Source organism: Momordica charantia (assembly GCF_013281855.1).
Source record: "Momordica charantia cultivar OHB3-1 chromosome 3 unlocalized genomic scaffold, Mcharantia_2.0 BLBB01000003.1, whole genome shotgun sequence".
Lineage (NCBI taxonomy): Eukaryota > Viridiplantae > Streptophyta > Magnoliopsida > Cucurbitales > Cucurbitaceae > Momordica > Momordica charantia.
In genome coordinates this window covers 19,917,436-19,940,449 of record NW_028275161.1, presented here as the reverse complement: position 1 = coordinate 19,940,449, position 23,014 = coordinate 19,917,436, and the positions used below count along the sequence as shown (strand labels likewise).

Sequence of the window (23,014 nt, the reverse complement as noted above, 5' to 3'; positions counted from 1 at the left end):
AGTTCATTCATAATGGTCATATACGTTAAAAGTAGATCGTTGATGAAATATCTTTGGATGTAATTGTCTTTTTTGGTTTCAAGATTCTGGAAGTACGTTGAGAGATATCCATATATGAATTAAATTTACCCAATCCATCAACTAAATTTTGGATCGAGTGGTAGTTTATTCATCTCTACCGTCATTATATCAGAGCAGTGTTCGAACCCTGCATTATTATTTCCTCCCTATTTAATATTAATTTTCTTTAATTTTAGAAAATAAGTAAATAGAAGGTAAATTCTCTTAGATATGTACCTAAATGTCAATATAGATAGAATGGTCTAGGTCTCAAATTTATAGAAAGTATCGAAACTTTTAATATTTTATAATAAAACCATATCAACTCATTAAAAAAGGTAGTATAATTTTTCATTAGAAATAAAGATTATTATTAATATAAATTAAAAAATTGTAAAATTGTAAAACAATTCATAATAATATCATAGAATATAGACCATAAATAATAATGAGATTGATGAAAGTTTTTAGAGGCCGTAATATGAGATTTTTCTTTTTAGGAGAGTGATTCTCAAATTTGAGATGGTCCATTGATTGTATTCTATTTTTCTTTTCCTTTTTCTTTTTAACTCCATCAACCATAGTAAATGGAGCATGAAACTTTTGGTAGATGCTTGAAATTATATTATATATGCAATGACTAAGTTTAAATGCTCATGGTTGTGCACATGACATTGACAGCTTTTTTTTTTTTTTTTTCTTTTCGTTTTCCAACTAAATATGCATGCTAATGTCAGTAATCACCTTGATTAACAGCTTTTTTTTCTTTTTCTTTTTCTTTTTCCAACTAAATATACTTGCTAATTAGTAATCACCTTGATTAAAAGACAAATTACTGCATAAACTCAAGTTTTTAGGTGTGTGATTTATATGTTAATGTCTACCCTATGTAAATGATAAAGTATTGATTTGAGGATGATAATGAATGCCCTTTTTATCTTGGATAAAAATTTTAAGAATTGTTAAAGTACAACAAAAAATTATTGCATCTCTTTGTTTTTAGTTTGCAAAAATTCGAATCTTTCAACTTTATAAAGTTTTTTTTTTTCCTTTGCCGACATAGTTAATTTCAGCCTAAAGTACTAAAAACAGAGGTTTAATTATTATTTGTATGATGAAGTGTCATCCTTATATTGTCTTTTTTCTTTCTTTTGCTAATTTCTTTTTGTTCCTTTCTTGTATCCTTACTCTTTTCTTTTATTTCATTTTCATTCTTTTTTTTGGATTGCTCTCCCCGAGTGAGATTCCTTTTCTATATCTTCCATGATCATTTTTAGTATGCCTCATATTTAAGTAGATTTGGCGAGCTGTCATAAATAGAGATTTAAAAAACAATAAACTTAAAAGATAATCTCTTTTTATAGTACAACAAAAAATAATCTCTTACTGTTTCAAAACTCTCATGGTGGCAATTTAAGATTTTAAAAAATCCTAGTATTTCTTAACAACCATCTATCTCATGAGAATATTTGGTTTATGACTCGAGCATTCATGATAATATCCAAAAAAATATTGTTCAAATGTACAATAGCATATGAGATAATATAGTCTTTCAAAATGGTTGACAATTAAAACTTGCAAATATGGGATAATATTTTTAAAAATGACTAAATGCCCTAATATATAGTAGGGTCCATGAGAACTTTTTTCATGTCATGGCTCAGGTTTTCTTGGTAAAAAAATTCTCATGTTTTTAAATATTAATAATTTTCAATAAGAAAAATCTTAGAATTTATTACTCAAACAAGACAGGAGAATCTGACAATTAAATTTTCCCTACCTCAATAAGGATTTAAAGTCATACCTTCTGATCTCCAAGAGATTGAACTTTAAATATGTAATTCTATAATTTGAGGTTAGGATAAGTCCAAAATAATTTGAAATTCATTTTTTTATAACTTATTCAAAATAGAGACAAAATTTTATTATAATTCTTTTATAAGTACTTTCATTATAAAGTTAAAACATGTTTATCAATTATCCATGTTGGTAAAGGTTGTCGAGACCTCCAAAATGATTACTCATTTTACTAGTGTGATCAAGTCAAATTCCAAGAGAACCAATAAAATTAATATCTCGAAGTTTTAATAAAATAGGAATTTTAATATTTAAAAAAACTAAAAGTAAAATCATAGTCAATCCTACCAAACTTGGAAATGGCACCTAATAACTTGATTTCAAACCTATTCAATAGTAGCAATTTGTGCAATTTAGCTCAAATCGCAGTTAGTAAAAGGTGGTGTGACTTCATGTGATGCAGAGTCACATTGGACAAAGGATACACGATTTCTATAAATGGATTTTACGCAACTAATTTTATAAATTTTTTGAATTACATTTATTTTGTTATTATTTCTAAATCCACATTATTTTTGTAATTTATTTTTAAAATTACATTATTCTTAGAATTAACTCCAGTTCCATGTCTTTTCTCTATTTAAGAGCATTTAACCCATGGGATGTTCTATTGGGCCTGGCCGGTCCATACCACATGGCCCAGTATACGGCGACGTTTTGAAATTGTATCGTTCTCAAATTAACAAACCGAGATTTTGCAATTTGGAATTTACAAACCCTATCCGACCCGGGAACTGGAAGGGAAACTTCGCTCCAATAATTTCTAGGGCTCATCGTCTCCAAATTCTCTGATTTTGTGGAACTCTGGTGTCAATTCAGAGCAACTGAGTTGGAGATAGGGAGAGAAATATGCCTCAGAGACACTCGAAGAATAATAACGATCTTGCTTTCTTCACCTATGATGAGAAGCGGAAGCTCGGGTATGGAACGCAGAAAGAGAGGCTGGGGAAGGACTCGATCAAGCCGTTCGATGTCTGCTGTCTCTGCTTGAAACCCTTCATCGACCCCATGTGCTGCCAGAAAGGCCACACGTTTTGTAAAGAATGCATTCTCGAGTGCCTTCTGGCTCAGAAGAAAGATATTCAGAGGTCTGTTCCTTTTGCCGATTTTAATATTTACATTTGATTGCTTGGTCTCTCTATGCCCCCCAAAATTATTTAAAATTATACGAAGAAGTGGAGGGCGAGCGGTTCAGATCCTTATAAACTATTTGGTATTGGTCTGCCAAAGATGTGCAATTCCAATTTCTTTTTGTAGTCGTATAGCGATCGAATTATAATCGTTTTATGACTTTTTTTTCAGTCTGTTAGTTGTTGTTTTATGTTTGACGTTCTATGTTTGTTCGTGTGCTTTTTTAGGAACTTATAAGATTACTTTGGTCTTTAAAAGGTGAAATTTTGATCCTAAATTGTGGTAAATTGACTGCGATCATTGTAAGTAGTAGTTTATAAAGAAATGAGATGTTACTAATTTACGCTCTTGACGTTATGGTGATGCATGAGAGATTGACCAATGTAAAGTTCTATTTTCCATAAGTCACTTCAATTTTGTGATCCTTCCTGCCACTGTAGTTATAGGCTTAAAAAGGTTTGATGTATTGACAAAAGAAGTCTTCAGTTCGATGAAGATTAAAGACCGTGTTGTTAAATGTGTGGGAATTCACATTAATGGTGGGATTTTAGTTTGATAGTCAGCATTGATCTTATGGTTTTTAGTTGATATAAAAATATTAGACTTGCTAAAATAAGAGGATGGTTGGAGCATTTTGAGAAATGTACATTATAAATGCGAGAGAACCAAATAATGGTGCAGTGAGATGTACTTTCCCCCCTCCATTTTCCTTAAGCTTATTTTTTCAGCCAGCCCATTTGGTGCAATGCAGTTTGGTCTTTCTGTTAATCATGTTTGTCATAAATACCCCTCTGTCAATCCTCAGGAGCATGTTTTTCCTACTGTGCAGGAAGCTTGCTGCATATACTGCTCAGCAGAAGCAAGAGAAGGAAGAAGCAGAAGAGAAACTGATGCAGCAGAAAGCTAGAGAGCTCGATGCATTTGATCAGCAAAACCATGGTGCTGTACCACAATACAATGATCGGAACCACAGCCGGGATAAGAACGGTTTCCATGGGGCAAATAGTGTAAAGGTAACTTCTTATGAAGAAGAAGCACTTCGGAACATGAAGGCATTTTGGCTTCCTTCAGCTACACCAGAAGCTCCCGTCAAAGCAGGAGCTCCTTCTAGCAGTACATTCTGTCCAGAAGGCAACGAGAAACTTAAGCTAAAGTCCCTTTTCCCAATACATTTCACAGAGGACACTAGCGAGCAGAAGAAATCAAAATCTTATGATGTTACATATATATGCCCTAGTTGTAAGGTTACTCTAACGAACACAATGTCTCTGGTGGCCCTTAGCACATGTGGTCATGTGTTCTGTAAGAAGTGTGCTGATAAGTTTATGGCTGTGGATAAAGTTTGTCTCGTCTGCAACAAGGGATGTAAGGGAAGGGATTTGGTGAACTTGGAGAAAGGAGGCACAGGGTTTGCTGCCCATGGGGATTCTCTTGAAGCAACGGACTTCAAGCATTTGGGAAGCGGCTCTGGTTTGGGACTGGTGAGGCCTGCCATGAAGACTTAGTCATCTTGGTAGGAAAGTTAGCCACTTGTGCCCTGTTTGCCTAAGCTGCTTCACGACTGTAATTTGCTTCCATAAATCCTTTATTGCTTTTTTTTTTCCTACTTAACTGGTACGTGGTCTTGTAAAATGGCAATTTTACACCTTGTATTTTCTTAAAAAGAAATAGAAGCTGGATTTTTTTTTAATTACGATTTGCCAAAATTTTTGGTCACTGCAGCCCCTGGCATAATATTGTTTTTTCTGTGAACAACGATATTAACGGTCTTTCGTTGGATGTATCTGGATCCATCAGTGCATAGGATCTGAACATTAGGGGACCTAAAAAAAAGAAAGAAGAAGAAGAAACGAGGAATTGTCGTCGCTGTTGCTACAGAAAGGAAAAAAAAAGTGTTTTCTGCAGGAACCCTTATATTGAAAATCCATCAAATGAGCCTGAGAGGACTAACGATGCAGCTGGTGATTATGCCAAGGCTTGCATTGCTGTTTCTACGGAATGTGGGTTCCTGTGATTGATATTTGGACTAAGATGCAGCAAATTCCTGGCTGGTAAAAGGTTTGTTTGAGGTACTTCTGTTATCTTCACGTGCTAGCTTTGATATTTTTACATAAGCAAATGGTTCAAATGATCTGTTGGCATTGTTGCCGTATTATTTGCAAGTTTTGTTGAACTCTGATTATGTACAGATTTTCCTGGAATTTACAAGATATGGAATTATTTCAGGACATTAAATGTACATTTTTGTCACATCATGTGGCCACAGAATTAGGTGTCATAGATTGCTTAATCTTAAGCTGCCCCTTTTTCCTCTCTTTGGCGGACAAGAACATCTAGGCCTGTCAAAGTTTCCATTTCCTTATGAATTTCACTATGTAAGATGTTAAGTATCTTCGGAAAAGCTTTAAAACGTAGCTATTATTCAGCATTATAAAACAATCTAAACATTCGAAGCTTTAACATGGTATCATAATAGGAGATTTTGAGTTCAAATTTGTATAATCTTGTTTCCTTCTTGTTAGGTCTTCTCCAATTCCCAAACCCACAAGTTAAAATATCTATAAACTGTAACCTATTAGTTTAAGCTTTTGGGTTCTAGTTTAATAACTCTCGGTACAACAAACACAGCATCCCACCCCCACCCTCACTCCCTTCTGCCATGGCAAACCCCTGTGCATATATTTACGAGTTACTCGTCTTGTCCTTGCTCTTGACATGGGAATCTGTAATATTTGCATTAGAGAAATCTGTCCCAACAGGGTTGTTTTGGAGGAAGTCGTCCTGAAGCTGAGAGAAGAAGGATCTGAGTCCAGAAACGCTGCCTGCTGATCTCCCACTCAATGATCCTCTCAAAGCTTTTGAAAAATTGTGATACCAACTTCACTGTAGTCAGTCAGATTCAATGACATCTCAAATTTAGATCAGTTGGCTCAAACTGAGCATTTTCTTAAAGAGTGGCTTAATTTCTTATCACAGACCTATAAGATTCAAGAATGAAATTCATCTACAAATTATTTCCATTGTTTAGAAGAATAATTATTACTAATAGGAGTTTTATTTCTCTTTCTAAATGATTTATGCTGCTTTATGAGATTGTGAGCATGCGGGTCTATCATTAGTTAAATAAATGAACTCCTCAATTAGTTATATCATGATACAAGTATAAATTGGATGGACAATTGGTTAGATATTTTTCGGGATCAATTAGATTGCATGTTTTGTTATAGGATACTAATTGCTTAGGCGTGTCCAAAAATTTTGATGATATAAAAATCCAGATTGACTTGATTGGGTTGACTTGATATAATATTTTTAGTATAATTAAAACTAAATTTAAATTTTATTAGTTAAAAAATATTTTTGGAGTAACAGTAATAATTAACATGAGTGGAATCTCTTGAAAGTCGTTAACTATTTTTAAACATGTTTTTAATAAAGATTAACTATTTAATCTAGTAATATTTAGCAAGATTAATATTGTCCCAAAAAATTACTTCAGTTATCTTAGCTTTTGAGTAATGAATATATTTGTTAATGAATGACGCATATATCTTTACCAAATTAAGAAGCCAAAAAAAATTGTGAGAGAGAAAAGCAAAGAAGAAGAAGAATTACATAACATTTACCTATCCCTAACAATATTATTATTATGAAAAATTGAAACATGATCTAGATTAATAAATCTTTAAAATAAAAAAAAATTGTGAGAGAGATCGGGAAAAAAATAAAAAGAATAGAAAGAAACCTCAAATTATGATTGGAATTGAGTGAAAATATATCTTTTTATAGTTCTAAAAAGGATTGCAAAACTTTTGAGATTATACGAACTTTTTAATATTATAATATTCAAATGCAAAATTAGTGTTAATTTGAGTAAGGAATTTGGATGGGTGGAGAAAGAATTAATCCAACGTGAATAAAAAATAAAAATAATAAAAATATTAAGAGAGAGTTAATTTGAATGGGCGGAGAAAGAAATCAAAAGTAAATAAAAAAATAAAAATAATAAAAAGATTAAGAGAGTTTTTTAGAGAGAGGAAATTAATTTAAGAAAAATAGAAACTCCAATGGTAGAGAACACTTGTAAGGGGCAAGTGGCACGGGACTTGGGAGGGAGGGAGAGGAAAGATCGGAAGAAAATTTTACATTTAGACAAAATTACCACCAAAACGATAATAAAAGGGTAAATATATTATATATCCCAACTAATAAAATGTTTACTAAATATTAAAAATATTATAATTTTAAAGTAATTATATGAAAAATATAAAGAATACTTGAAACTCAACAAATATTTCAATGGGTGTGAAATTTGTCCCAGATTTATAAAATGGGGGTGTGCCCACGCTGATTCCAAGAACAACTCAAGTCAATTTTTTGCGAGAGATTCTTCCGATAAATTATATACCATTTCAAGAAGTGACGGCAGGGGATTAAAGGGTTGATTCCGGCCACCATCCTCGCATTCTTCTAATAAGACATACAGGTCTTTTTATGACCTTTTAACTTGTTAATTCATCCATCGTTCACTGTAACTTAATCATGGGGACACATTTTTCTCTTTAAAATTATTCATTCTTTTTTAAGTCATAAACCCGTTCAAATTTGAACCAACTTGAGATGGAACAACTCCCACATAGTTGACCCTTTAATTTGCACGCATAGCGATCTCATACTTCCGTTAAATCTAACCTATTTTTTATCGGTAATTCTAAATTGTAAAACTATAGAACTAAATCGTTACTTTTGAAAATTGAAACAGATGTGTTTTTTAACCAAAAACTAAAAGACAAAAAAAATTTAGAAGATAAAAATGTTAATATTAAAAAAAAAAGTTTTTACATAGAAAAAAGTTTGCCGAGAGGGAATAACTTTAATAAATAGATTTTGAACAAAAAAAAATGTTACTAACTTTTACAAAATTTTTGAGAGACAAAATAGTAAGGAATAACATTAAGAAAAAAAAACCCCCCTTTTTTGAGATAGAAAAAGGTTTATATAATGAAAGAAATTTTGGAGATTAAAAAAAGTTAAAAAAGAGATTAAAAAAGTTGAGAGAGAAAATAAATTAAAATAAGATTCAGAAAACTTTTAAAGAGAGAAAAATATTATAAAATGAAATAAATTTTAAAAATAAAAAAAAATTAAAAGACATTTAAAACGAAAATTTTGAGAGATAAACTTTTGAAAGAGAGAGGAAAACCTATTGTAGAGAAAAAAAAATTTAAAAATAAAAGAGAATATTGAAGATAAAAAGGTTAAAAAGAGATTTATAAAAACATTGTGAGAGAACAAAAAAATAGCATGATACAAAAAACTGTGAAGGGAAAAAAAGTTAATGAGTTTAAAAAAAATTTAGAGAGATGAATTTAAAAAGAAAGATGAAAAAAAATTTATATAGAAAAGCTATAGCATGAGAGAAGTTTTGATGATAAAAAAAAATTAAACAGATTAAAAAAAACTGAGAGGGATAAGAATTTAAAAGGAGATTTGGGAAAGAATTTTAGAGAGAGAGAGATTGAAAATTAAAGAAATTTTAAAGATATAAAAGTTAAAAGAAATTAAAAAAGAAAGTTTGAAAGAGAGAGGATGAAACTTTTATAGAGAAAAAAAAAGTAATAGAATGAAAGAAAAATATTGAAAATGAAGAAGTTAAAAGAGATTTTAAAAAACCTTTTTTGAGACAAAAAAAAAAGTAAAAAAAATAGAGTAAAAACTTTTAAAGAGAAAAGGTTAAAAAGAAAGATGAAAAATCTTTTAGATATAGAAAAAAAAATAATAAGATGAGAGAAAGTATGGAAACAACATAGTTAAAGAGATATAAAAAAAATTGAGGAAGAAACAAAATTAAATGGAGATTGGGAAAAACGTTTGGAGAGAAAAATATTATAAAATGAAAGAAATTTTGGCGATAAAAGAGTTAGAAATTAAGAAAATAAGTTTTGAGGGGGAAAAAAAGCTTGTAAGAGAGAGGGAAAACTTTTGTTAGATAGATTTGGTAGAGAATGAAAGAAAATTTTTGAACTTACAAAAAGTTAAAAAGAGACTAAAAAAACCTTTTGGGAGAGAAAAAAAAAACTTATAAAATGAGAGAAACTTTTTTAAGGAAAAGCAAAAGGTTAAAAAATAATAATAATAAAACACTTTTTATAGAGAAAAATAATGCATAGTATTAGAGAACATTTTTTAACATTAAAAATTTAAAGAGATTTATAAAACAATTTGGAAGAGAAGAAAGTTTTAAAAAAATAGAGGAAAAATGTTCATGAAAGAGAAAAAAAGTATAGAATTAGAGGACTTTGTAGAAAGAAGTTAAAAGAGTTTTTTTTTTTTTTTTTTTTAAAGAATCAGAGAAAAAAATAGATAAGAAAAAAATGACGAGATAGGAAAAAGTTATAGAATGAGAAATTTTAGTTTGAAGATTAAAAAAAAAAAGTTAAAAAGAGATTAAAAAAATTGATAGAGAAAATAAATTAAAAGGAGATTTATAAAAACTTTTGGAGAGAAAAAACATTATAAGATAAAGAAATTGTAATGATAAAAAAGTTTTAAAAAAATTTAAAAAGAAAGTAGAAGAATGCTTGAAACGAGAGAGGGAAAAAACTTTTCCAGAAAAAACGTCAGAGATGAAAGAAAAATATTGAAGATAAAAAGATACAAAGAAAAATATTGAGAGAGAAAAAAATTAAAAAGTAAAGTAAAAAACTTTTAGAGAGAAATAATAATAATAAACGATGAGGAAAAAAACTAAATTAAAAAACATTTTAAACAGTTTTGGAAAAAAAAAATAGAAAGAAAAAGTTGAAAAAAATGATGAAAAAACTTGCACCCATAGGAAAAAGTTATAACATGAGAAATTTTGAAGATAGCATAATTAAAGAGATTATCAAAGAATTTTAAGAGAGAGATGAAATTAAATGGAGATTGGAAAATCCTTTTAGAGAGAAAAACACCATAAAATAAGAGAACTTCGAAGATTCAAGAAAAGATTCCTAAAATAAGTTTTGCAAAAGGAAAAAAGATTGTGTGGGGAAAAACTTTAATTACATATATTTGGTAGAATGAAAGGAAAATTTTGAAGTTAAAAAAGTTAAAAAGATATACACATAAACATTTTGAGAGAATAAAAAGTACAAATGAGAAAAAAATTAAATAGGAAAAAAAAAAGACAAGTTCAAAAAGAGAGAAACGAAAAAAAAAACTTTTTATAGAGAAAAATAATGTATAGAATGAGAGAAAACTTTTAAATATTAAAAATCTATTTTGGGGAAAAATGTTTTAAAAAATAGAGGAAAAATATTTAAGAGAGAGAGAAAAGTATATCATGAAGGAAAACGTTTGGAAAAAAAAAAGAGATTAACGCAAAAAAATAATAAGAGAGAAAAAAAAAGAATTGAAAACGTTTTAGAGAAAGAAAAACATTATAAAATGAAAAAAATTTGAAAACAAAAATATTAATAGATTAAAAATAAAGTTTTTACAAAGGAAAAAGTTTTCAAGAGAGAGGGAATGGGAAAAAACGTTGAAAAGAAAAAGTTAAAAGAGTTTTTAAAAAAATAGAAGGAAAAAAAAGTTTAAAGAGTTTAAAAAAATAGAAGAAAATTTAAAAAGAAAAATGAAATAAATTAAACATAAAGGAAAAAGTTATATACGATATTCAATGAGAGAAATTTTGAAGATAATATTGTTAAAGAGATTTATTAAAAAAAAAATTGAGGAAGAAGAGAGAAATTAAATGGAGATTGGAAAAAAAAATTTAGAGGAAGAAAAACATTAAAATGAGATAAATTTTGAAGATAAAATAGTTAAAAATAGATTGAAAAATAAATTTTGAGAAAGAAAAATAGTTTGCGAGACGGAAAAACTTGTATGAAAAGATGTCATAGAATAGAATGAGAAAAAGTTTTGAAGATAAAAAAAAAATAATGTAGAGAATGAGATAAATATTTGAATATTAAAAATTTAAAGAGATTTAAAAAAAAAATTGGAGAATAAAGTTTGAAAAAAGAGAAAATATTTTAGAGAGACAAATATATATATATATATATATATAGTAGGAGAGAAAAAAAATTTGAAGAAAAGAAAGTTAGAACATATTTTCTTTTAAATAAAAAGTTAAAACATTTGCACCTAAACTTTTGAGAGATAAATTTGGTACCTAGAGGGAAAAGCTTTTAGAGAGAGAAGATGTTTACAAGAAAATCTTGAGGGAAGAGCGAAGAAAAGTGTACAAATAAAAAATTTGGATATTAAAAATTGGAAGAGATTCACAAAAATTTTAAGAGAGAATAATGTTAAAAAGAGAAGAAATTTCTAGAGTGAAAAAGGTGGTAGAACGACAGATTTTTTTTATTTTTTTTTTATTTTTTAAGATAAAAAGGTTAAAGAGATATTTAGAAAAATGTTTTAGAAGATTTTGAACGGGAGAAAGAAAACTTTTAGAGAGAGAGCGTTTTATAATTAGATAAATTTTTTAAGAAAAAAGGTTTAAGAGTTTCATGATGAAGAGTAATTATGAAGATGAAAAAGTTAAAAAAGAGATTCAAAACAAATTTTGAGGGAGGAAAGAAGTTAACAAAATATCTATTTGGAAACTTTTTAGAGAGAAAAACACATTATAAAATGAGATAAATTTCGAGAAAGAGAAAAGTTTCAAAGAGAGAAAGGGATTGACAAGTAACAAATACGTACTGAACAAGGAGAAAAACAGAAAGACCAAAACCCCAAATAGAGTTAAATTTGGTACAAAACAACGAAACAGAGACAGATCTCACTGGATCATGCTTTCATTGAGAGTCGAACTCAAGACCTCCCGCTTACTAAACGGGTGCTCTAACCAACTGAGCTATGAAAGCGTTGCTGATTAAAAGTCTATCATTATATAACAAATACATTTAAAACTGCAACGCGGTCTATCATTGTAAACCAGAGTGCTTGATTCCAATGCTACCAACATAGCCATGAACAAAACGGCAAGTAATTGTGAAACATCCAATCCTTAAATATCTTAAAATATCAGAACCATTCTAAAATTGACAAGATTTTGCAAAATATAGTATATTGCTTTCCCTCCTCTAAATTGCAAGTCATAGATTTCAGGATGAAAAAGTGGCATTTTAGATTTTATGATCAAGGCAGACAAATCAAATATAGTTACAGTCAGTTTTTCCCTCTAATAAGGATTAAAGCCGTTATTCTTACAGTTATTCTTCCATGGTCGAAGGCAATTCAAAAACACCCCTTTACGTACAAGTATCCACAGCACGCAATTCCAATTCAAAACCCTAATGAGCAACTGTTCTTTCCTTCAAACACCCGAAATCCTTGAGAATTTCTGACCGAGAAGCAAAAAACTCCTCATTCTTGTTCAATTTTTTGCAACTATGGAATCTTAAATCATTCCTTGCTTTTCTCTGACCAACCCAACTATTAATTACGTGAAGCAATCCATCATCGTTAAAATTTTCAAGCAAACTTTGTAAATTCTGAATAATTTCCCCATAAACTCAACTGGGTTTGTAAACATGTTTTCACTAAACAACATTGTAAGATGTGGCCCCTCCAAAATTAACGGAATCCGATCATTACTAGCGAGGCAATGGCACAATGAAGCAATTCCAGTTGCGTGGACAAGGCCCGAAATTGGATGGACAAAGCTGAATTTTGATGGGTCTTCCAAAGGGAAAAAATCACCAGGCAGAGGCAGCATTGGAGGCGTCCTGAGAGACCACGAGGCGCAGTTTCTGCTTGGATATGCAGAGCCCATCGGGCGAGCCAACAGCGCCGTGGCCGAACTCAGTGCCCTCGAAAAAGGGCTGGAATTGGTGATTGAAAATGGGTGGAAAGACGTTTGGGTTGAGGGAGATGCGAAGGGGTTGGTGGAAATAATAGTTGAAAACAGAGAGGTCAAATGCGTGGAAGCTCGAAGCCGTTTTCGGTACATAAATTCTATGATTCTGGATTTGGATAATTGCATGGTTAGTCATGTTTACAGGGAAGGTAATAAAGTTGCCCACAGCTTTGCTTCCATTGGGCATCGCTATAAGAAGCTTGAAATTTGGAGGGACATTCCCCCATTGCAGACTTTGGAGATGATGCGTCAAGATGCTGAGGGTAAGATTAGTTTTAGGAAAAAAACCACATCATAGTTGTACTTTTATTCACTTATTCGTTCTGTAAATTTTTTTTCTTTTTGCAAAATTTTATCCAGCTTGTATATATGGAATTAGTTGTAGCCACAGGGTGAAAATGATTTATGTATATAATATTGATCGATGTCGTCTTTCGTTTGTTATTGGGGATACTCGAGATTGTGTTTGTTTTAAATAAATTATGTGTGCTGGTATAATTATAACGTAAGTAAAGGGATAACATAATCCACATCTTTAAATTGACCATAAAATTCAAAATGACAGCCTCCTTAGTTATTACTAAGTTTGCGTGATTTACCCAAAATAGCCTCAAAAGAGTGAGAAAGTGTAGTACAAATATTTAGTTAAGTACAATGTAGTACAGAAGCAAGAATGCATATAGATTTATATTTGGAAAATGGGAAAATGGAAGGGAGTTTGATTAATAAATTAAAGGTGTGCAGTAGGTAGTACAAACAATAACCACTGTTGTACTTGTACTGCAACGCAAAGTCCACAGAAATTAAAAGAATGGTGTGTTATTTTATAAGGAGATGGAGTATAAATTCATGAGAATGAGCAAATAAAGTGGTGTGGGATTGAATTCGGTGGTAGTGGAGGCAGCACTACAATAGGCACAGTGAAGGGAGCTGTGTGATGAAGAAAAAGTCTTCAATTCCATCGCTTCGCTGTGGCTTTTGTAATATTGCCTTCCAACTCCCTCCTCCCTCCTCCCTCGCTCCTTCTTTGCCAAGTTTTCTGGGTCTCTCCTTGCTTCAAATTAAACTTGCCGGCCACCATGCCAGATTTTTTAAAAGCAATGACCAATTCAGCCTATTCGATCCATGGCGAATCGATTGCACCAATTTCCAAACCAACACATTTCCATTCTATAAATTGTTTCAAAGTCGATTGGGGGAGAGACGTTATTGTAAGGTCCCAATTTCACCAAAATGTAGGGACAGATATTTTATATTTAAATTGATAAATAAGTATTTTACTATTTTTTTCTTCTAAATGTTTAATATTAATATTAGAAATGTAGGAGACGAAAATTTAATATTTTGGGTACAAGTAGATGAACTTTTTATCAATGTATATAATGTAATTGGATTGTGCGGGCCTTTTCTTTTCCGTTCAGTTTTGTTATACTAGTGCTACTTGCTTCTGAACTGAGAACTCAAAGATATAAATGGAAATAATTCTATTTTTATTGAATAATTAATATATTGCTCGCTTAATTCTAATCGACTAAACATGAATGAGATAAATAATTTAAGGGACGTTAGATAACCGTTTCCTTTTTTATTTTTGAAAAACAGACCTGTCGATTCAATTTTTTACTTTCTGACTTTTAAAAAAGTGTTTGAAAATCTAAATAAATGTTCTTCTATAAAAACAGTTTTTTAAAAAATAATTTTTGAAAGCAAATTTCTTTTTTTTCCCCTCAATTTTTGTTACCTAGTAAATTTATTTCTCACTCTAAAAATTTTTTCAGACCTTAAATTTCTCTTTCTAAAAATTTTATCTTTCTCCCTCTAAAATTTTTATTTTTATTATATTTTTATTTATTTCTTTTTTCTAACTTATCATTTTCAATCTACCCATCCTAAAAATTTAATATTTTCCAAAAATTTTTACATTTAAATTTTATCTTTTATAATTTCTGTTTCTCTTTCTAATTTTTTTTTTTAAGAAAATATGTCTCCAACCTTTTTTTTTTTATCAAAATCCTTTTCGGGTTCAATTTTATTTCACTATAATTTTTCTCTCTTTTAATTTATTTAGTTTCTCTAACAAACATATATAACTTTTTTTTTAAAATTAGTTTCTTATTATCATTTTTATTTTTCTTTCTCTTATTTTGCTCTCAAATTTACTATCACTAAAATTTTCAATTTTTGTCTCTAATTTTTTTTTCTTTTCCCTTGCTAAATTTACTCTATCTAAAATTTATCTTTAAAAAATTTCTTTCAATCTCTCTGAACTTTTATTTTCACGTGTCTACTTGAGGGATGACAAAAATTCCCTCAAGGTTGGGTCCCCGCTCCAAGAACATGATACGCATTTCCCACGACCTCCCAAACTCTATCCTTGATTCCATTTTTTAAATTATTAATATATTGTTGTTACCATGATAAAATTTTAGCAATGATTAAATGTGTCGTCAGTATTTTTTAATTATATTTAGGATCAATCACAAATTTATTTATGTCTTAAATTAATTATAAAATCGGAAAGTCAAATTATGCCACATGTCTTTTTTTATGATCGATGGTATCAACTAATTTGATCAACCAATGTAGAAATTTGACTCAAACTCATTAAACCCATGAGAAAGAAGGCTTATGCAAGACCCACCAAAACTCTATAAATAGAGGAATGTCACATCCGAGGAGAGAAGATTTCAAAAGAATTTAGAAGGATGGAGGAGGATTGGAATTGAGAGTCATCAAGAGGATTCAAAAGCATCCACAAGAATTCAAAGTCCCCTCCAAGCATTCAGTGTCACGGAGAGCTACCAGAGTTGAAGACTTGAAGCATTAAAGACTCGAAAAACATGTATAAAATTACAAGCCGAAGAACTTCATTAAGCTAATAATCTAAGAATTTCAAGAAGCTATAACTCGAAGAACTTCATCAAGCTGCATAGCCGATGAACTTCAAGAAGTCGAAGAACTTCATTAAGTTATAAGCCTAAGAACTTCATCAACAAGCCGAAGTCCTCAAATATCTTTCAACAAGCTAAAAGCTGAAGGCGTCAATATCTATAATTCAAGAACAAGCTCATAAACCCCATTAAATCATTAAATTAAAGTTTACATCTGACAAAAAAACATGAGAAGAATATTATAAATTAGAGATTATAACACTTATAAATAAGATACAAATTCATTTATTACAAGTGTTTTTTTTTTTCTCAGGATTCCTCGGCAACAATTGTGTTAACTTCGTTTTACTAAATTATGAATAAGATATTAGAAATTTTTTTAATTGATTATTTATACTAGTATATAACAAATTTTGTAAATATGAGTTATTGAAAAGGTATAGTAAAAAAGAATATTATTTCCCTTTGTTACAAAATTTTTTCCTTTATGTTATTCTCCTTACAACAAGCAAAATTCAGCATTGTTTTCCTAATCCAAAGGTACGCATAAAGCTCTTCCATTGATTCTCTCTTATCAATCACATGAAAGCTCCCATTTCAACAAATTTAAAAAATCCCAAGTGTCCTTTAAAGCAAAGTTGTTTGACAACTTATTTATTTGGTGGATTTAAATTTTGAAAAATATATTTAAAGTTTTAAGTAAATTTTTAAAAATTAAAAACAAAATAAGCGGTGGGTACAATAAATATAGGTATTAGAAATTTGAACATCTAATCTCATGAAAAGATCATTTAAAATACTTCTCCAACTTCTACTCCATCGTCTCTCTCATGTTTAAAAGGTTGATGTCTACGAAAACGTCAATATCCCAATTTTGTAAAAATGTCCATAGATATTTTTGAAAATATCATAAAATTTAAAAAAAAATCACTAAATAAATATTTAAATTAATAAACAAATATTTTACACTTTTCAAATAAATTAAAATTTTGTTTACCTAAGTGACATTTTGTTGCTTTTTTGTTATTTTTTTTTAATGTTTCATCAAAAGTGGATATCGAATTGATAGACATAAAAAAGTCGGATGTCAAAGAAATGTCTCTAACATTCACATTCATTAACATTTGTAGTTTACACAAATTCATCGCATCAATTTAAGTTTACAAGACCAGCTTTGAGATATCACTTGAAGTTGACACAAATTTGTAGCATCATTTTCTCCAATAATGTCCGATCTCCAATCCCCACTACAAATTTGAAAAATGGGTTGTACGAACGCCTCGTTTGGTGAGAATCTCGCTCGCCCCTTTCAAATTTTTAATCCGAAAGAAAGAAACCCATCTAATTGGGGACACATATATTTCAACAATATGGGAGTACAAGCTAGCTTCTAGTACAAATAAAAAGTAGTACAAATCTAACTTTAGTCCTTAACCAATCCATTAAATATCAAAATTCATTATTCAAAAAAAGAACGTTGAAAATGTGGACAGTACAAACCAATACAACTAGGCAGCCAAGAGTTGTTACTTGTACTGCACCACATCCACCATTTAAGGCAGTGGACGCCACGCCATCGCCAACAGAGACAGAATTATCAAACCCCAGATTGAAAGACACGTCATTGAGTGCAGCGTTGATGTAAATTGTAAACTAAACAATTCAAATCTCCCAATTTCCATCAGCGCTGCATTCAATCACGTTTCTTCCTCGTTTTGGGTACTTCCTCTTTCTCGCTTCGGGTATGCCAAATCTAATTCCTCTCTTTTCTTTCTCTTTGTTTAATAGAAATTAAAGAAGTGACCATTAACTCCAAATGTTACCCAATTACTCTGTTCAAACGAGCAGAAACAGGGGGGGGGCAAAGGGGGGTAAGGTTTATTGTGTGGAAGAAAACACAGTAAAGGCCTAAATTTTGAAACTTGTGGTATGGTATTAATACAGAGAGTGGGGTGTTGTGTGGGTCAGCGTTTCTTGGCTGCGGGCTGCTTCTGGGAGTTGAAGTACACGGCGGCGACGGGAAGGCCGAGGGCGTTCTGAGAAGCAAATTGGCGGGTACTGAAATTGCTCCGGCTGAGTGGCGGTCGGACCCTGCCGCCGATGGCCGTGTTCTGCTTGAACGCCGCTAACACGTACCGGTGAATTCCTGTTGGAGGCTGCGGTCCCATGTACTGCACCACCTCCTTCCCTGAAATTACACCATCACCAACCACTACCTTTAATTTCATTCCACCATCAAAAGCAGCAATTTTCTCTCTCTCTTTTTTTTTATAAAAATTATTTCTCATTCATTTTAAATTTTAAAAAATAATTTATACCTCTTCCATTATGTTGCTGCTTTTGTAATTACGGATACCCTCAACTTCCTTTTCTTCTTCTTCTTCTTTTTTTTTTTTTTTTTTTTACTGTTTCTAATTTATTTGAATTAATTAGTTAGGGGTGTTAAAAGACCCACCACCTATAAAAACCAAAAAAATAAGAAAGGCTCCATGATGGTTAGAAATAAACCAAATTCTTTACATTTTTTTAAAGCTATTTTCAAAAGAAAGCTTTAGAAATCTCTTAGACATGAATAGCCTAAGAGGGAAAATTTAGTTACAAAAAGAACATTTTTGGTTAGGATTGTTTTGTAAATCTCGGCCATTCAGAAAGAAGATTATAAAAGATTAATTTAATGGGTGGCAAAAATGAAGTTATATTTGCAATTACATAACAATTTTGTAGGTTAGACCTTTAGGGAAAGACTAACCACTTCATCCTCTAAAATTTGGTTGTCAATAAGTTATATTAGATATAATTACGAAAGCAGCCAAGGTTTGAATTCACCATAAATTCTTTAAAATTTACCTTTTTAACTCCTAAATTTGGAAATTTACCTGGCCCCTTTAGACTACTAGACCACCCCTTAAATTCTTTAAAATTTACCTCGACCCTTTTAGACTTACTAGATCAATCCAGGATAGGTAGAGAAATATTAATAGCTGATGTTAAAGGTAGAGAACTACTCCTCTTGAGATTAAAAGTTGAATTCCCTACGTCAATTTGTGGTACTTCAAAAAACTAATATTACTCATAGACCTCTACGAGGGTCAATTATTGATAGACTAATAAACGTCTAAATAGACGTGTGGAAAAAAATTTGTGTCATGTTTACCAATTTTAATAGTTTATATTAGATTTGCTATCCTTTCAAGCCAAATGGCTAGATATGAAACCCACTATATTAAAAAATATATATTTAAATAATAATAACAACAACGAAAACGCCCAAGTTTTCCAAGTTTGTGCCCAAATAGACTTCACGCCCATGTACAACGTGAAGAATTATACTTCGTTCGATAATACTTAGATGTTGAGTTAATTAATACTTAGATAGGAGTAAAATTTACAATTGAAATTTAGCAATTAGGACTAAATTTTTAATCAAATACAGCCTCATCTAAATCAGGACCGTCTTAATCCAACCCCAATCGAGTCTATCCACAAAGCCCCCTACGTGTAAGACCTAAATTAATTATTTGGGTACTAAACAAAACATTGATAGAGATTCTTTTCTCGCATTCGGAATTTTAATTATTCCCACTACTTTGTCATAGCATTACAAAATAAATTATATCTCCCCACGAACTAATTCTTTTTGTTTTTAATCATCTTGAATTTGATTTGAGAATTGAGAAAATTAAAGCATACCTTTGTAGGCATCAGACCCTTCTGGAATGTCCACCACAATCCTGAGCAATCAAAAAATTTCCCAGCATACAATTCAAACAGAATTAAGGGAAACAGAAAGTTAAAAGTTTAATAATTACCAGTGAAGCCACTCTCTGAATGTTGGCTCACTAGGACTCGGAGCATCAGGATCAACCATAACCTACCCAAAATTCCAATTTCAGAATCATTCAAAAGAAAAAAGAAAAAGGAGAGTTGAAATTAAAAGTGCAAAAATACCAAAGTGTAAAGGTGGTTGGAGAGGGGGCTGTGAATAAGAAGAGTGGGAGCATCGGAAGCGGCGGAGGGCTTGATTTCGCAGCCGTTAGCGACCTGTTTAGAGCCATAACTGACGGAGAGGTCGGCCGCCGGAGTGAACATGTCCAGCACATCTCCGATCACTCTGCCAACCACCAGTGGCTCCAGAGACCGCACCATTTTTTTCTCTATTTTTTTTTTTAACCAAACGGCAGCGAGTTTTAGTATTAGTATTAGTATTAGTATTAGTATTAGTGTTAGGCGTTCCCTTCTTATTGGCCTTGGCTTTGGTTTGTGTTTTGTTGAAAAATTCTTATGCTGTGGGTAGTGGGTGATTTGGGTTTGTGACACGTCGCATAATTGGCCTGATGATTTGGCACTCTGCTTGCTCACCATCATGCTGCTTCCTAAACACGTGTCCCTCGATTGGCGGCTCACTCCTTTATTATTCTATTCTAATTTCTACCACATCCATATCAATTTAAGTTATTTTTCATACCAATTCATTTCTACGGCACTCACCAGGAAACAAATCCCTTAGACAAGGATAGGATAGGACTGCAAATTTAATTATTGTGAAATGATGTATCGAAATTGGTCCAAACCAAGCTTCAAACTATATATATCGACGAATATAAAACATATCATTATCTTCTGTAGGAGTGGAGGAAAAATGGTGTGTCCATTTTTTGACCAAATAAAATTCAAAAGAAAATATCAGTATGTAATGTTTTAGCAAATAAAAGTCCAAGGCCCATATAAACTACCTTATAGGCCTTCTCTGCGGAGGTTTGGGCTTATGCCCATTATCCAATTTTCCTTCACACTTTCCCCACAAGAATATCATTGTCATGTCGCCATTGTGGAGTAATTTCTTTTTTTTTTTTTTTTTTGTTAAAGTAGTATCTTCTTTATTTAACTCCACCATGAATTTTATATGAAATTATGTTATTTTTAAATTTCAATAAATTAATTATATTTCTTTAATTACAATAAAAACTTTATAATTGAATATTCTATTTTTAAACTATCTCACCGCAGGCAAAAAAAAAAAAAAGGTTATATCTTAATACGTGTGAATTACTTTAATTATGACCTCAATATAGCACACATGAATAAAATTAAATGAAACAAATATACACAAATTGATATATTAGGTAGGAATATTATTGAAAGAGATAGCCACAATGTAACTGCCTTCTAATAGTTAATTTGAGATCTCAAGAATATTACTTCAACCTCAAGCCATCCAGGCTGATTTTTATCTCTCAAACATCAAAAACAGTGTAAATATTAAAAAAATTCGTCATGTAGGGTTCTTTCCGTACGTGTGAATTTCGACATTTAATCAAAGTAATCCTTCTTATGGGTAAATGACCACTTTTACCCATTTCTTTAATCAAAGAAAGCAACCTTAATTTTGAAGAAGGGGAAATGTTGCCTTCTAGAAGTACTAGAAGAAAAGAAGAGACAACAAAAACCTAATCTTTATCAACGTGTAGAAATCGTTCATTTTTCTTGTGCACAAGAAAGTATCTCATGATGACAATTTTCGAGTCAAAAGTTTGTCATCCAAACTTGGAAAATTAAAGCTTAAATTGCTGTGCCCCAATTAATATTCGCTATTAAGGGTAGTCATGTCGTCTTCTTTTTTAAAATGGATAGAGTTAGGGTGGCAACGGTTCATTATCTTTTGAAAATGTAGATTGACGGAGAAAAATGTAGAGTGACGTATACAAAATTTGATATTTAATCATTTGACAACGGTTTACTTTTTTTTTTTCTTTTAAATTGGATTGAGAAGAGGGTTAAAAGACTACTTTTTATTTTATGGGTATTAGATATCTATTAAGTATCCATAAATGAATTAAATTTAGTCTAATCTACTAGTTAACTTTTATGTTTATTAGTGATTTATTCGGTTTAATATAGGAGCTTTATGTGTTCTACCTCCTACATCCTACATTGTTTTTTCCTACCTTATTTTTTCTTCCATTTATTATTTATTTCTATCTGTTAGGAATTGTGAAATTGTGAAAGGTTTCAAGGAGAGTGTTAAAAAGAGTAAGAACGGAGACAAAGTTTGAGAGAAAGAGGAAAAAGTCATGTAAGACATTTACAAACTTTAAAGGGTGGACTTTCAAAACGAGAGGAACTAAATTTCTTGGGCGGTCGGGAGAGAGATAATGAAAGAAAGAGAGAGAAAAGTGCTTATTCATATTATCTCTTCAATTTTTTTTGTCGGCTGAGGCTCAATAAATTCAGCCCCCACCAAATTATGCATGAGATAGAAATCTTTTAAATTCATTTGCTCAAGGATCCAATATTAGTTAAACGAGCAGTTTTTTCTTTCCCTCTCTCCTTTAATTCTGACGTCAAAATGACATATGGCTTACAGAGATAGAGATCATCTTTAATCTACTTCGAGTGTATATACTTTCAGGGAAGGATCGACACGTGTGACAATTTAGATCCCCTATAAAAATATTTATATTTGTAATTAAGGCATTGTCTTTGTTTATGGGAAGGAAAAAAAGCATACATTATGAGGTTAACACACAATATACGCATCCTAAGATTTACAAATTTTTCAATATTAACAATTGTTAAGATATCCCATTATGCATTTAAGTGAGTAATATTAAAAAAGAAAAAGAAAAATCCAGCAGAGATACAATAATTAGTCAGATCAATTATCAAGAAAGGGTTTGACATTATCCAAACAAGACAGAGAGCAGTGTACTAGAAAAAAAAAAAGAAAAAAAAAAGCCAAAGAGATATACCTAAAATATTGCAGAAGCCATTGGAAGAGATTTTAGCTGTTATTGATCGGACAAAACATGAATGTTCACATTGCCCAGTTTTGTTTGATGTTCTACTCGCCCGAATTTCGCACCCCACCTGCATGTTTTCTATGTTTGTATTCACATCTCCATTTTTCAGTTTATGAAGATTTATTTTTTCCATCTTTTTAATTGGAATTGACATTTTAGCTCTCTATGGTTATATATCTTATACAAATTAGAGAATATACAAAAATTGTCTCCCTTGCCTGATGTAGGTAAGGTTCTACTTTTTTTCGAGAATTAATTTAAATTCACCTTTCAAGTTTACCGCTACTATCTTTTAAAAGACACTCAGTATAATATTTTTTTGGTTTCTTCTCCGATTGTTTAACCACCACACAATTTATTGACTTTATTTATTGGAGTAGCTTTAACAAACACTGCAATGATTTAAGTTTGAAATTCTACCATAC

At 30.9% G+C, this 23,014-nt stretch overlaps 2 protein-coding genes and 1 non-coding gene across 4 annotated transcripts; 1 reads left to right on the top strand and 2 right to left on the bottom strand.

Annotated features, from left to right (window-relative positions):
• Positions 1-2,610: 2,610 nt before the first annotated feature.
• Positions 2,611-4,764, top strand: LOC111010915 (phosphoinositide binding protein). Of its 2 annotated transcripts, none has more exons than XM_088122107.1 (2): positions 2,611-3,005; positions 3,854-4,764. In XM_088122107.1, exons 1-2 carry the CDS (start codon positions 2,767-2,769, stop codon positions 4,551-4,553), a joined length of 939 nt encoding a protein of 312 aa, XP_087978233.1. In that variant the 5' UTR covers positions 2,611-2,766; the 3' UTR covers positions 4,554-4,764. The 2 variants fall into 2 exon arrangements, with proteins under 2 accessions (XP_087978233.1, XP_022140186.1); XM_022284494.2 differs by having other exon boundaries at positions 2,615-3,005; positions 3,878-4,764.
• A 7,065-nt stretch (positions 4,765-11,829) lies between these two features.
• On the bottom strand, positions 11,830-11,903 carry TRNAT-AGU (transfer RNA threonine (anticodon AGU)). Its single transcript has one exon. It is a non-coding gene; the product is annotated as a tRNA-Thr (tRNA).
• Positions 11,904-17,219: 5,316 nt separating this feature from the next.
• Positions 17,220-20,199, bottom strand: LOC111010695 (protein MOTHER of FT and TFL1). The gene is made up of 4 exons (XM_088122081.1): positions 19,738-20,199; positions 19,599-19,660; positions 19,480-19,520; positions 17,220-17,977 (listed from the first exon to the last, which is right to left on the bottom strand). The coding sequence occupies exons 1-4, from the start codon at positions 20,152-20,154 to the stop codon at positions 17,754-17,756; spliced, it is 744 nt and encodes a 247-aa protein (XP_087978207.1). The 5' UTR covers positions 20,155-20,199; the 3' UTR covers positions 17,220-17,753.
• Positions 20,200-23,014: the final 2,815 nt, after the last annotated feature.